The 16,612-nt window shown below is 36.0% G+C and overlaps 1 protein-coding gene across 1 annotated transcript in view; it reads right to left on the reverse strand.

Moving 5' to 3' along the window:
- Positions 1–16,612, reverse strand: part of LOC129267310 (dynein beta chain, ciliary-like) — a 66,782-nt gene that overhangs the window by 34,546 nt on the left and 15,624 nt on the right. The window contains exons 13-30 of the mRNA XM_064103306.1: positions 16,257–16,370; positions 15,427–15,729; positions 14,698–14,868; positions 14,196–14,324; positions 13,029–13,189; positions 12,361–12,487; positions 11,239–11,447; positions 10,500–10,593; positions 9,908–10,071; positions 8,334–8,505; positions 7,134–7,190; positions 4,983–5,228; positions 3,759–4,001; positions 2,921–3,126; positions 2,239–2,405; positions 1,425–1,575; positions 838–994; positions 81–360 (exon numbers count right to left, since the gene is read on the reverse strand). Coding sequence (XP_063959376.1) covers positions 81–360; positions 838–994; positions 1,425–1,575; positions 2,239–2,405; positions 2,921–3,126; positions 3,759–4,001; positions 4,983–5,228; positions 7,134–7,190; positions 8,334–8,505; positions 9,908–10,071; positions 10,500–10,593; positions 11,239–11,447; positions 12,361–12,487; positions 13,029–13,189; positions 14,196–14,324; positions 14,698–14,868; positions 15,427–15,729; positions 16,257–16,370 — 3,151 coding nt within the window. The remainder of the gene's footprint in view (positions 1–80; positions 361–837; positions 995–1,424; positions 1,576–2,238; positions 2,406–2,920; positions 3,127–3,758; positions 4,002–4,982; positions 5,229–7,133; positions 7,191–8,333; positions 8,506–9,907; positions 10,072–10,499; positions 10,594–11,238; positions 11,448–12,360; positions 12,488–13,028; positions 13,190–14,195; positions 14,325–14,697; positions 14,869–15,426; positions 15,730–16,256; positions 16,371–16,612) is intronic.

The raw sequence follows: 16,612 nt of genomic DNA on the forward strand, positions 1-16,612 counted from the left end.
TCAGTCAGAATGAATTAAATTCTCAAATGGCGTCCTAAGGTAAAAACAATGGTAGTATTATTATTGATTCATTGACTTACGAATCATAATGATGGAAGCTAGTAGATCTTCAATGTCTACATCGGGCTTATGCATGCCTCTAAGCTCCCCTAGACTCGTCACGTCCAACGTCTGGACAACCTTCTTGGTGTCTGCTACTACTGCTACAGTCTTGTAGACCGCCCTCTCATGTGCGAGGGTGTACTTAGGAAGGGCTTGTTTGAGCTTGAGGAGACTGTCAAGCTGCTTCATGACTATCTTGACCTGTTGACCGGCAATGGCCTTGTCTTGACCGATCTGTGACAGAAGCTTGATGGTCCCCTAAAAGATAAAAACGAAATAAAATATAAAACAGTTCAACGTGCTGAATAATACCTTTCTTCCAATTTAATCAGTTTGATATAAGGACTTAGGAATTCCCATAACTAAAAGCAAAAGAAGTGAGAACTGATTTTAATCACAGTGCAGATTATTCCATGACTTTAGCTTAACAGGAACAATATAATTATCTGCAAGAAAGCAAGAAATTAGGCACATGGTGGCGAAAGTTTGAAAGTAACTTCACAAGGAGGATAAGACGAATAAATCAATACAAAATTCAAATTGGCAATGTTGACTTTGAGGTGATTGTGAATAACACTCACATCTGACATGAACCTCAATGTCACAGAATTGTAATTTGCTACTGTCGGATTACATAATTGTCTTTAGTCAAAGAAAACTAGTGGAAAACTTATCCGTCTTTCATTTTGTTTCCCTCAAATATATACACTTTGTAAAGGAAATATTTGTTCTTACATCTTTCCTTTCTTCCAGCACAATAAGTTCATGTTCTAGTTGTTTCTGGAGTCTCATAGCTAGCTTGTTCTCTCTGTTGATATGATGCAAAGCCTTGGTCACTGTCAGATGTTCCTCATGAATCTTAGCCTGTCTCTGCTTGTACATTGATAGAAACCTACAGGGAAATATCAAGGAAAACAGTTATATCTCATTATTGGGACAAAAGATAAATAGATGAATATTACAGGTGATATCACTGAGGATCAAATTTCTACACATCAAACTCTATCTTCGACTATGGATGGACAGATAATAAAATAACAGGGTGAGAAAACTTGCATCTTTATTTCCTCAAGGGTATTAAAGAGTACCAAATTTATCAACTACTCTACTCTACTCTTGTTTAACCTTATCAACATGGTCCTTGTCAATATCATTATCACCACTACATCTTCATCTTTATCATAACCATCATCATCATCATCATCATCATCATCATCATCATCATCATCATCATCATCATCATCACCATCATCACCATCATCACCATCATCATCACCAACACCATCACCACCACCATCATCCACGTCCTCCCCTTAACTAACCTCTCTACAAACTTCTCATATGTAGTATTAGTAAGATGCTTATATCTCCCTGGTCCTTTCTCTTCTCCATCTAACTGTCTAATAGCAAGGTGCATGGTAGCTAGAAGATGAGCAAGATTCTCTTGTTGTATGTTGTTCATTCCTTCAGTACCTGAAGTGAGGGAGAGAGAGAAGAATAGATTAAACTCAATACACACTAGATATCCTGCCAAATTAAAGCAAATGTTTATTTGGAGTTTTAATGCATAAAACCTTCATTAAACAATTGAAATCACATTGGCCCATATATGAATTAAACTCTGCTCTAAAGTTGTAATTTAATTATGGAGAGCCAACTGCGACATAAATATCTAACAGTATGTTTGTGAAAGACAAACAAGATACAATGTAATTGTCTCCATCGTAATAGAATCAGGACAGAGCACAGTAACCGTAAGAAACATACAATGTAAACAAAGTTGTGACATATTTGGCTTCCCATAATATTAGTACATAGTTAGACCATAGCCTCATTTAAACTGGACTTTGGAATACAGGCCATTGTATTCCCCCCCCCCCCCTCTAAGAAAAGAAATTTTACATTAAACCTCTAGGTAGACAATATTTTCATAATATACCAAACCTTGTAGGTAGGTCATGGCACAATCTACCAACCTCTGTCAGGAAATGATATGTTATATTCAACCTCTAGTCAGACAATATCTATTTAATATAGCACACCTTGTAAGTAAGTAACAACATTTTTTACAGGGAAATAAAAAGGTTATATTTAATTTCTAGGGAAGCAATATCAATATAATATACCCTACCCTACCTTGTAAATAGGTCATAGCATGGTCCACCAGTCTCTCTCTAGTCCAGTGTTGATACCAGTAACAGTTCAGATGTTCCGTCAGGGCGGGATACTCTCTACACCTCCGCTGGAAATCATGACCGGTATCAGCAGAGATCAAAACCACTCGGAAGTTGTTCCTAACAATCCTGGTGAAGTCAAAGTTCACAAAAGTAAAATGGAAAGAAGAAGTACAGAAAGATGTCAAACCTGAGGGCAAGAGCACGGGCCCATTTTATAAAACTTGTAATAACAAATTCAGAATAACAGTTTAGGAATACTGAAATCATTTTCAATTATTATAACAATTTTGTATTAAATGGGACCTAGGGCACCATATACCCTAAAAAGGCAGGGGGTGGGGGAACCTGCTGCTGTGGAATTCACCCCCTTCAACATTTGTTGTGATAAATATGTTATGCATAGAGCATCTGCCCCTCTCTACAGTATTACATGACTACAAGCTCTATGACCAAATACTACAAGATAAGTTATACATAGCATTGTTTTCCCGGCTTTTTGATGGGAACCCCGCTTTTAGCAGGGAACAATCTTTTACTGGAAGTGTATTCAAGGCTTACTAAATAAGCTTGTAGTAATGACCAAATACTTCAAGATAATTACATACAGAACATGAATTCATCAAAATAAAAAATGTTCATACTTGAGGAAGAAGTTCCATGCTGTTTCCCGTGTGTAGGTGAGACCTGCTGCCGTGACCTCTGTACGTATGGAATTGATGATGGTCGTCTGTTCCTCACTTGAGAAAAGATGAGTGATGGCGCCAGTCACAACAAACTCACCAACGTAAACCAAGAAATCTTCCTCATGGAGATCCTCTTCAGTCAGAAGCAGTAGTATCTTCTCACCCTGATGAAATTGATGGAAAAAAAAAATTGCAATTTCGAAATGTGTTTTCAGCAGACAGAATACCAAATTTTAGTGGTTGTTTTACAGAACGCACTATGATTTTGGTCCATAAACACTATAAGTATTTCAAAATTCAATTTTAGTCAATATGTAACTTACTTCTATTTGTCAAAATAGGATAATACAGATACATGTGTACCAGCTCTAAATGGATACAAACCAAAACAAAAACTTAATTGCAAATTAAAATTTTCTTCTTATTACACATGGTGAACCGTAAACCTCCTCCATGTTATAAACTCCACCATGCAAACCTACAAAGATCATCTAAATTAAAATCTGTTTTCCAATCAGCAGACACAATACCGATAATCAGTGGTTTTTAACAGACAGCACACAGTAAAATGGTCCATAAACTCTGTAAGTATTTCAAAACTCAATTTCAGTCAATATGTAATTTACTTCCTTTTATAAGAATAGGATAATACAGATATAACAGCTCTAAATGAGAAATGTATATTCGGTATCAAATATCTATCTACGTATAAGCTTTACATACCAATGGTTAAATTTGTACATGTAGGTACGTGGAGCGCAATAAAATATATTATATTGTCTTTAGTGAAACCAACCTTGACTCCAGCCTTGGTGTACATAGCCACAAGATCAGCCTTGAACTGATCAATCTTATAGTTCCTGGAGGATGCCTCAGGTGCAGCGCTGATCTCAGACACACTGAACCCACATAGGCTCGCTGCAAGACGGGCAAACAGGTTACTCAGTCCAGGGTTGCCGTCGGCGACCAGGAGGGCGTGGCCTACCTCGTGAGCAGACATGATCATACGAGCGAGACGACATACTCTCTGAATTGTTTCCTGGATTAAAATAAATCATAGGTATTGTTGAGAACAAGGTATTTGCCAAAGGATAACATCATTTGTTTATTTTGTTTAAATGGAATTGAAAATAGAGTAAACTCTAGTATAGGTTGACACCTTATAAACATTAAGTGAGTCCTACAGATCCATGCAAATAAACAAAAATAATAGTAATAAACCATTCCTGATAATTATTTCAAACATGTTTTGTATCAACATTCAGCTTAACAGCTAAATCAGGCAGCTGACTTCATGCCCACAACAGATTTTTTGAACATTTTATTGCATGCCCTGAATCTAAAATGAAATGGAGGATATTGATTTTTGGTAAAAATTTATATTAAAAGGAATTTGTCTTTTCTGTTGATGCCCACGATCTAAGTGTTGATTATTATGGTGAACTTGAAAAAAGTTGACTTGATCTTGTCTGTGATGTCCTACTGTACTATTGAAACATTAATCGCTAGAGGGTATTCATTTGTCTCGCAATCTACTATGGTCAACAAGGAAATTCGTGACCACTCTCGCAAAAAGTGTTCACTAGCTTTCTAGAAAATTCGTGATCACTCTCGCAAAAAGTGTTCACTAGCTTACAAGTTCACGAGCTTTCGAGTGCCGCTGCAACTCTTTATCAAGTGACGAAAATTATCTGATAACGTAGTCTATTTATACCAATCCCCAGGACCGTACGCACGAACGCGTTGCACTGATCCGTTGTGTGATTGGTCGGGCGTTTCACCAATCAGTGCAGCGGCACTCGAAAGCTCGTGAACTTGTAAGCTAGTGAACACTTTTTGCGAGAGTGATCACGAATTTCCTTGCTGACCATAGTAGATTGCGAGACAAATGAATACCCTCTAGCGATTATTTCAGTCCGTAATAATGAAACTATTTAGTATTATTGAAACATTTTAGTGAAAAAAATCGTGGGCAAGGGGCAATTATACCATTATTGAAAAAAATCCACTTTCTTGTTACCTTATACAATGTCAGCTTTATCTTGGGATGTCCTTTATTGTATTCCTCTACTGCATCCTGGAGCAGTCTCTGAACGCTGGCGACCTCAGAGCATGGTTGGTACTGGTCTGTATTCTCTACTTCTGAGCCTGCGGTGCTGCTGGTAGCCTGCTGTGAGCTACGGTACCCACCAGCGGTAACTATACCGGAGTCCTGCTGGACCAGATTGCTGAAGAGGGGTTGGTCGGGTGTGATGGTTAGCTGGAGCTGGGGAAATAGAGGATAGGAGAAGTACAATTAAAGGTCAAGTCTACCACAGGAAAATGTTGATTTGAATAAGTAGAGAAAAATCAAACTAGAATAACGCTGAAAATTTCATCAAAATCGGATGTAAAATAAGAAAGTTATGACATTTTAAAGTTTCGCTTATTTTTCAAAAAACAGTGATATGCACAACTCGGTGACATGCAAATGAGACAGTCGATGATTTCCCTTACTCACTATTTCTTTTGTTTTTTATTGTTTGAATTATACATTATTTAATTTTTTTTACAAATTTGACAATATGGACCAACTTGACTGAACCATATAGTATTGAACAATGCTAATTCCATATGTTCAGGGAGGAATTATTGTTGTTTCATTTGACGAGGAGAAAATTTGAATATTTCATATAATAAAATACAAAAGAAATAGTGAGTGGATGATGTCATCAGTCTCCTCATTTGCATACAGACCAGGATGTGCATATAACTGTTTTGTGAAATTAAGCGAAACTTTAAAATATCATAACTTTCTTATTTTACATCCGATTTTGATGAAATTTTCAGTGTTATGTTTGTTGGATTTTTCTCTTTTTATTCAAATAAACTTTTTGTTGGGGGTGAACTTGTCCTTTAAAGAATGCCTAAATTCCATTAGCAGGCTCCATGATGTATTATTTACCCAAGTGATATTAGTTACTGAGGAATATCACCACCTATTTAATTCATGTATTCAATTCATTCAACATCAACTGATGCAAGACTGTGTTTCTGCTTGTAAGATTGCTCTCTTTTGTTACTATCATATTTGGTTTGTAATTTCAAGCATTATTGTATCAAAGTAGTTCAATGCAAGAGCCTTGACTAATCTACTCTAGATAGATTCCTAATAAATATGCTCTATTGTGTTTTATCGATACCGTAATTATTATCATATTACTTATGTCATTATTATCAGCAACAAATATATTATATGATGACAATGATGATGATCAACATCATCATTACTTATGTAGACAAAAACAACAATTTCTTTCATCAGACTTGAATATGAAGAAATTTCTTTCTTTCCAAACTCCGTTACGGTTGTCAGATTCATGTAAGCATAGACTGACCTAATTATTAACAAAATAAAAATATACATATTTCTTACAGCCTGGAAATTTGTGTGAGGTTACAGGTCTAGTCGTTTTGACCTTTCCCTTCAAGTGAATATTATTTAGATTTGTTACATTTACATTTACCACTAATTGAAAATAAAATAATAACCAAGTTAAAACAAGGATTAAATAAACAGCAAAGACATCAACTTCCCTGAATAAAATGAGAAAAAAAAGACTGAATTAAAAAAAAAAAAAAAAAAAAAAAACCTCAAATTTTCAGGATTAATTTTATCGTTACCAGCAAACAAGACCCACAAAAAATTAGTAAACAAAGATTCATCTGCAATAAGAAGACAAATATACACGTACCAATGAAGGCCATCATACATGTACATGTTCATGTCATAACAAGACAAATAATTATACAGGAATTGAAACAAACTACCCAAACAGGGATACCATAAAAGAGACTTAATTGAAAGGAGAGACCATTTCAAACTTTCCAAGATAAATCTCCCAAGATATATAATGCAAAGTACAAATCAAGGACATGAAAAAAAAAATATTTACAATGTGGTATATATACTTTTCATATAAAAGATATTTACATAATATTCAATACTAAGTCCTAAAGATTAATAATAATTCATCAAATAAGTCAAAGATGAAATACCCACTTACACTTAAAAAAAAGTAATCAAAATGAGGGAAATAAAAGTATATCAAATACCATTATCAGAAGTTTAAAAAAACAAACAAACACAGCAAAGGACAATGTTAAACAAAAACGGAACACAAAAGCATACCACTTTCTCTCCTTTCATAATGCAACGGGCGTTACGGCCTGGGCTATATGCTTCAGACTTTAAAAATGGCAAATGATATATGATATTAGATTGGATGCTATGTGGATAAAACGGGTGCGATACAAGTGGGAGATGTACATGTTAAAGATGAAATAAAAATGCAATTCATGCTAAAAGATAATGGCCTGAATTCACAAAGGAGATTTAAACAACTATCAAGGATAACATCTCTCTTTCTGTTTTCTTTTAATAAATAAATGTGTAATGATTCTGTTCTGATTCCAATATACATAGGCCTATATTAAATATATTCTAGATCATTGAAAACCCTTTGTGGGGGATATAAGATTAAAACACCTTTGTGAAGTCAGGCCAGTATAATGATTCATTAAGTTTCTAGAGTGTCTTCTATGCCAAATTAAAAATGAATAAATGGTAAACATATTCATGCACAAAAAGCAGAACAATTTATATCCTCTAGCTAGGATAACATATTAATGTGAACTCTTTGTGTGAATTAGAGATGTGCACATATGCAAGATGAACAATTCTATTTAAATGAATGAATGAATAACTACAGTGAGTGTAAAAATGTATAATTATATGGTGAAATTATCACACTTTCATGCAAAATATCTCATGTTGTATTATAAGATAGGCAATGTACTTCAAGATAACGCAATTACTATCACTCAAGAAAGAATTCATGATCATGCATCAACAAAATAGATGTGTAGTAAAATCATACTAAAGTGTTTGACAACTAAACAAACTATATTGTGAAAATGATTTAGAACAATTAAATGAAAGATAATGCTGCAATGCAAAAAACAAAGTGGAATATGATCAATAGAGTGACACTGGGTCATGCAAATGTAACAGAAGTGTAAATATGTATACAGACAAGGGTCTCGTCTTACAAAGAGTTAAGATTAATCCGATCAACCTCAAATATATGAAAATCCATCGCCGTCATTTTCTTCACAAAATTTGCACAATGTCCTTTGTAAACAAAGAGAAGCACACTGAATTTTATAGAAAAAAAAAATATATGAATATACATCATATCTAGAAGATATTCTTAACAAACATATATTTTAGATGTTGACGTTGCTGGCTTTCCATAGTTGTGGTTGATTGGATAAATCGTAACTCTTTGTAAGACGGGTCCTGGTGTTTGAGTGAGAATAACGTGCTTACCGGCTCTTCCGAGGTGAATTCCTTGCGAGCAGCGGTCACGAAAGCCAGCTGATAACGGTCAAAGTCAACTGGACTGACCAGCCGCTGACCATATACCCACTCACACTCGTGACGCCATAGCAACAGGAGGTTATCTGGATTCGTACCAGGTCTTAGGGACAGACAGATGTTCCTGAGGGAATAAATATATTAGATTATATCAATGCATACAGCTACTGGTACATGCCATTGGTACAACATATATTTATTATAGTACAATGATTTTTGGAAACAAGCAAATGGGATACTAAATGTGCAACATTCGAACCTATGAAGAGAGTTTGCGACCATCTTGCTCAATTTGCAAAGACTCTGTGCTTATTAAAGCTTTTAGGACATGTTTGTGAACAAAGTAGAAAAGGGTCCTGGGATGCAGGTTCGCAAGTAGTTTCACATGTTGTTGAAATATGTGCCAAAAGATTGGGGTAGCCTCTGAAACTTAGTGCACATTTGGCACATATAAAACAACTGTCAGAGTGCTTTTTTCAGCATCCACATCCTACGCGAATAATTCATGAGCCCTATTAACCCTAAAATGGCCGGGGGGGGGGTTGAATCAACCCCCCCCCTCAACATTTTCTGCGATCATTCCGCCGCGCGAAATTTTTTGACCGCGCCACTCACAGAGTTTATACTTTTTAAGTCTCGCGCATCTTTTGACACCAAATTTACGATGCCCGGGTACGCGGTTCCGAAATTACGCAACATTTTGTTAGTGCATGTCAGACCAAAAATTGTTCCAAAACGTGATTTTGTGTACAAAGTCAATGCAAATTGAGTTTTCTCATCTTATTCATAAAGATATGATTATTTTTACTTAAAACAGCTGAAAGCAATTGATTTTAGCATAATTATGCTTCAAAAAGGTTGTGCAATAAATCTGGTGAAAAAAACAAAGAAAAACAAAAGGTTGAAAAACAAAGAAATACATAAGAAATTCATAAAACAATAAAATACATAAGAAATTGATTTCCAAACCGAAGTTTTTTTCAATTGCCATTGTTAAGAATGCTAAAAAGAATATTTTTACCAAAAATTTGCATTCTAGGAGCTTTATTTAGTGAATTAGAGCAAAAAGTATGATTTATGCATAAATTAACATAATTAATTCATATAAAATAAAATCTCATTATTTTGGAAAATTTTACCATACAGCCTTGTAGATTACATCGCACACTACCAGCGTGCAAATTTTTGCGGCGCTCGCGCGATCGGCGGCCGAGATCTCAGGGGGGGGTTGAATCAACCCCCCCCCCAGCCACAGAACAGCCAAAAAAGCCCGGCCTAGTTAGGGTTAAAACTGCACTCAAATTTAGAGGTTTAAGGTAAAAAATTACTTATTGGAAGAGTCTTTTCATATCCCTAAAAGAGAAGATGTAATGACATCTCTCGGCCGTTGCTTAGGTCAGAGGTTAAACCTTACCGTGTCAGAAAGCAAGTAGCTCTGTGAGAGATACATGTATGTGCATTAAGTGGTGCCATTTGGAGACTTCTGCATGTTAACGGTTATTAAAGGCTACAATTAAGTTACTTACTGGAAGAGTCTTCTCATATCCCTAAGAGAGAAGATGTAATGACATCTCTCGGCCGTTGCTAGGAACATACTCCTCATCCTTTCCTGGACTTCAATTGTCACGTTCACCATCATTGAGATTAGCGCCCTCAATTTCTCCTCTTCTTTATCAATCATGTGCTGCTTCTGAAATTTTCAAATATCAATTGTAAAGTGAATAAATCTAAAAAATGACAGCCATTTGTTTCTGTAAGCATTTCCAAGTATTCTTTTCTTGGTCTAGATAATGTTGCCAGACTAGCGATATGAGTCTCCCTGGACATCATCATCACCATCACCATCATAACCATCATCATCACCACCACCACCACCACCACCACCACCACCTCCACCACCACCACCACCTGGACATCATCACCATCACCATCATAACCATCATAATCCTCATATCACTATCATCATCATCATCATCATCACCATCACCACCATCACCACCACCACCACCACCACCACCATCATCATCATCATCACCACCACCACAACCACCATCATCATCATCATCATCATCATCACCATTATAATCATGATCACCACCACCAACACCAATATCTCACCTTATGATCCCTGTTAGCATTAGATGATGTTGTAGCTGGTGTCAGGAAGTGAGTATGAAGCAGAGTGGTGAAGATATTATGAACCTCTGCATTCCTGATTATCAAAAAAAAAAGAACAAGAAAAATACAATCAAATTGACTCTGATGGTCTGAATTCAGTGATAACTGCGATAAAAAATCTATTCCCAAGATTCTTCATATTTAAATTGACAAAATGACTTATAAATCAGTGGATAAGTCTATGGAATTAGTACTACAAGGTCAGTGATTCAAACCCCACTGCAACACTACCTTCCTTTTTCAAGGAGATTCTCTATACTTGTAATTTCCATCCGAACGGTAAAGTGGTATAAAAAACAAAGAAGAAATTAAAATCATTGTACAGCAATAAGAGTGCCTCAACATTTTACTGAAATATTCCCTCATGGAATCTTGAAAATTCACAAACTGTGAGCAAGCAAGGCAGAAACTACATGCTGGGCTTCTTAACATTTCTTCCATATACATGGCAATTATTATACATGTATATCAATAAATTAATTAAAAATTCATACAATTTTAGTATTTTTCTATTCTTCCCATATCACAACTCAATTAATTTTTTGATGTTTTGCAGTAGGATGAAAATGAATTACAATTTATGAATGAGTTGGCAAATGGCGCTCCATAAAAGTGTGGTCTAAGTTTTAACTATACCACCCATTGCCAATGTACAGTATCAAGTTCTACATTGTCTTACTTTGGGTATGGCATGCCAAGTACAGCAAAGTGCCTGACAAGCCTCTGACTGAGGGATGGAACACTGGCAGGGGTCAAGGGATTGACCGTCGTCACATAGGTCACATTCTTGACCTCTCGCATCCGATGAGTGTCTGGTTCGAAGAATCCACCCGAGTCCAGGTGCTGCCGGACCATGGCTGAAGCTGATTGGTGGCTGAACTGGTCAACCTGAGAATAATAGTATAAAAGTAAAATAACAAACCCATTGAAGCAATAATTATATAGCAATTGCCAATCAAAAGCATTGTTGCATGCGTATTCTGTTTGAAACACAAACGAGGAACAAATCAGAAATATTCTTTAATTTTGCAAATTACAGTAAAAAATCATTATGCTCACATTAATGGCCCCTTCTCTTCTTTCACATTTGCAACTCATGCATAATTCAGTAAATTATTTTCATCAAATAGATTTATGGTCATATCAAAGGCTGGTTTGCATCAAATTTGGAAATTTTCAGAACAAAGGATCTACAGATAAGATTTAAAGGGCAAACGAACCAGAATTCTTGATTGCCCCACCTCAAGTCCTCAACAACTCATATCTGGCCAGGTTCAGTACCCATTATGCAACAGTGAGTAGTGTAGTCTTGTGATACAGACCCACTTGAATGGTAACACATTAATTCGCTGCTCAAAACACAATATCAAGAAGCATAACAGGAACCTTACCTCTCAATTTTTTTTTTACTTTATCTACACAAATGAAATTGTCATCTAATTTTCCTCTATATCACTCTCAACAGGTATATGTTAAGACTAGCAATTTACAACATGCAGTCAATAAAACACACAGCGCGCTCTCCCTTCAAATGATTTGAATATGGATTGTGAACGTTGGTAACAGGCATCAATTTGGTGCACTGTGACAAAAGCGCGCATCAGCATTGGACATTTTTTATACACGTGCTAAATTAAGCGTAATTTATACAGGAAATCTGCATAAACCATGGATTCAACCGTGGGTTTTCAAAACCACCTTTGTGAATTCAGGCCATAGTGCGCTCTCCCTTCAAATGATTTGAAAAAAGGATTGTGAATGTTAGTAAAGTATGTTGTGTTTGCTGGGTATGAGTACTTACATAAGCCAGGTTGAGATCATCCACAAGACACATTAGTTTCTTATTTCCCTTTGGTACATAGGTGCGACCATGACGCCATTCAAGCCTCTCTTCCAACCGCTGCCACAGGACACGACTTGTGGTGAACCTGAGAGAACAAAACAAAAGATGCATCATCATTATAAAGAGAAAAACTTTTATAGAGATATTAACACCTACATGTAACCAATACCGCTTTCAGTAAGTCGCTGATCTGGACCAATCCCGGGTTAAGTGGTAAAAGTTTGAGCTTATGAATGACATGGGCTGTTTTCATGAAATCTCAATTTGTCTAGTAATCTTGCTATTTACATGTACAACTTTTTTTTTTCTTTTATTATGAATGTGTGCTAATTCATCATAATAAGTATCAATTGATTTTTTATAACAAATGAAGAGCTTCATGTCATATCAGAAAGCCTGGTGTACCATTGTTGATTTATTCTTGGATGTGTCCAATTTGTAGTGTAGTATAGAAGAGCTTCAGAAGAATAAGCTTTACAAAGTGTATTCATCAGAATATGATAAACATAGTTCTGGGGGTAGACAATTGGTACTCACAATTTCTCAAAACTCCATCTCACTCAGTCATTTGTTTTTTATCTACCCCCTTTTTTCTCTTGTCTACTTGGTCTTCTTTACATACTTACCTATTAGCAGTGACGGTGAGAGATAGAACTTCAGCCACCTCCCCAGAGCAGACAGTACGGATTCGATCATTGACAATGGCCGTTTTACCGCAGCCAGCTTCACCGACCAACATTACTGGCTTACCAGCGTCAGACAGTAGTCCAAGTAGGTAGGAAATTTGCTGTTTATAGAGTTACCGAGAAATACACAAAATTTAAGCCTTCCCAGCATCATGTTTCACTCATGACAAATTTTGTAGCAATGATTGCAATTAATTGAAGGAGATTTTTTTTCTTTCTTTCTGAATGCTTTAACTTTCATTGTAACATTCATTTTAACATCCATTCACAATTATTTTTTTTGATGTATTTGCCACATAAAAAAATCAAACACTCAGAGAAGTAAGACACATCCTGTATGGTCAGCAGAGGTCTTGTAGCCATTTCATGCAAGTTTTTATCTGGTGTGGATGTATCGTTTCAACAGGTATGGGTACATCTTATGTTTATGAATAATTGTATTCAAATTTATATTTTTATCATAAACATATTGTTTTTTTTGTTTTTTTTGTAAGACACATCCTGTATGGTCAGCAGAGGTCTTGTAGCCATTTCATGCAAGTTTTTATCTGGTGTGGATGTATCGTTTCAACAGGTATGGGTACATCTTATGTTTATGAATAATTGTATTCAAATTTATATTCTTATCATAAACATATTGGCCCATATTCTGAAGTTGGGTTGAACTTAAACTCAGGTTTAAAGTTGTGGTTTAAGTATGGATAGCCAATTGTTATATAAATCACTAGCAGTAGAGATATCATATTTCAGCTCATTTGCCTCTCAAATCATTCATAATTGTCTAGGAATTATAGATGATTGTCTTCACCATCGATGAATCAGGAAAGAGCACAGTAAACATAAGAAACATACAACTAAATAAAATGGTTGACACTTTTGGCTTCCCATAATTTTAGCACAAAGTTAGACCATAGTCAAAATTAAATCTGACTTCAGAATACGGGCAATAAGGTCAAAACTCTACAACAGATCAGCAGATCAGAAAGAACAAGAGACATGCTATTCAGTTAATGACAGTTTAATTCTCAACAAGCCAAAGTCGCCCTTTCCCACAACTCCACGCACATAAATCCCACAGAGCAGCAAGTAATCTAGCAAAGATATTACCTCAGTTGTGACAGTGTGGACGAAAGCATCTAGTGGGATGCCCTCGTGTGGTGGCATACTGTAGGGTGGTACAGCCTCAGACCACATCACCATCTCTCCGCTCTCACTATCTACAAAATAATCAAACACCTGAAGGAAAAAAAATCAAAGAAATCAAAGGGAAATGTTAGAACCATAATGTCAATGAATATACATCATTATCAATCCAGTTTTAAATTTGATTTTGTCTCTAGAGGTGGATTCACTTCACACTGGCAAAAATCTAATTCGCTGATAACAGAATAGCAATGGGAATACATGCAGTATATTTGCATCTTTAGAGATCAGCCTATCGTTAAGCTCAACCAACAATCTCTAACAATAAATCTATTACAAATCCCTCAATGGTGCAACTTAGTCACAGAACACAGTTCAAGATTCAAGACTCCTTGATTTATTGAAACCTTCCTGACAAAAAAAAAAGCGCTCTCTTTTCTAGTTACAGATTAGATATATTACTAACCTCGCCCTCTTCAGGATAAATCTCACGTTTCTCCCATTTAGAGCGCCACCAATGGCTGAAGGTAGAGCGATGCTTCTCTTCCAGCGTCCCACCGAATGCCCAGACTGCAGCAAAGCTGACGTAGCGCTCGTACTGCTCATCACTAAGCTCTGTATTCTGAGCAATGATGGCCTATTGGGATGGAGAAAAATAATTTAAAAGTGCAAAACAGGTTCCTGAGATCTGCCTGATGACAATATCTCGGTCTCATCATGTCTACATGTTTAGAAGAGATGATCAGGGCCCCATTTTATAAAGACTTCTTACTATAACAAATGCCTAACAAGTTTACCATAAGCCAATCACATTGAATGATTTTAGTAACTTTAAACTGTTATTGCAAATTATACTTTATGGAACTGGCACCAGATAAACAAAACCTTATTTGATAATCTCTTCTACCAAACGTAGACACAACAGAATGATTATCTGGACGTCTGGTTAGCACTTATAAACCTCAATAATTCATACAATTTTACAAAATACATGGAAGGGTACACTTCAGTCTAATTCTGTAATACGTATCCACTCCAGTAAAGGCTAGTCACTAACACATAGAGACATTGATAAACACCAAAGTCTACCCTAAAATCAATAATGTAGCTTGTTTCTTACATCTAAGATGGCACAGAAAGTAAGGACCATGTTGCTTTTGCTACCCTAGAATCAATAATAAAGCTTGTTTCTTACATCTAAGATGGCACAGAAAGTAAGGACCATGTTGCTTTCACTCGTATCCACAATCCTCTTCATCTTAGGCCTCTTTCTTTGTTTACTGGTTGTCATGACAGCTGGTCTAAGACACAGGTCCAGGTACTCCATGGTAGGACCAAGATACATGTCTGCTAGAACCTTGAGGATCTCCTGGTCCTTCTCTGGACGTCGGTCTAACCAGGCGGTCAGGAGCAGGGCCCAGCTGACGTCAGACCGGTCCATGGAGAGCAGGCCTACTCGGGAGATTAGGCCTGGACTAAGATGGTCCACACTCTCAATCTAGGATACACAGATATTAATCATGAAATGGTACTTTATTCATTCATCTGTTTTGTCTATAAAAGGTCAAATTTTTTCACTAATTTTATTCATTCTTTGCTTTATAATTAATATAGTAATGTTACAACTTATTATAATAAATTTTATTATATAAAATTGAAATGCAATTTGCACAACTGTTTTCCTCCAATGAAGAAATCCCTGGACCTACTACACTATTCACATGAAATACTTCGGAAAAATAGTACAAAACATATTTAGTATAAAACTGCGTTTTTGTAGAGCAGTTCTAATAATGCACATTCAAATATAAAACTACATGTATGGCTTAACTTCTGCAAAATGCAGTGTGATTAACGATTCAACCATATATTTCTCATTTGGAAAAACATTGACTAAGGAAAAGAATGCTACATGTATCTACATTCTTCAGTCTGTAAAAAATAATGTTCCTTTCCTACACTGGCCTAATTATGCACATCACACATTTCAAATTGACATAAAGGAAGAATAAATATCAATCTTACCTCCCAGAAGATTGAGAAATTATCTGGTATGTGAACACGTTCATTATTGGCAAGAACCAGAATACCATCATGATCAAAGAGAGAACTCAAGATTTCCATCTGGGTGGCATTGATCTATAAAGAAATATTTTCAAAAAATCATTCTAAAGCAAACTTTCAATGAGAAAAAGAACAAAAACAATGATCGCTGATTTTAATAGTTATAATACAGGTAGTGTAGTAGGTTTCACGGTACATCATGTATCTTTCTTGGGCAAGTGAAAAAGACCACCAAATCTCGTCGTTTCGACAAGTGTGTTCTCGTCCTGAGGACGACAAGAACACACTTGTTGAAACATCAAGATTCGGTGGTCCTT

Source organism: Lytechinus pictus, chromosome 8 (genome assembly GCF_037042905.1).
Source record: "Lytechinus pictus isolate F3 Inbred chromosome 8, Lp3.0, whole genome shotgun sequence".
NCBI classification, from domain to species: Eukaryota; Metazoa; Echinodermata; class Echinoidea; order Temnopleuroida; family Toxopneustidae; genus Lytechinus; species Lytechinus pictus.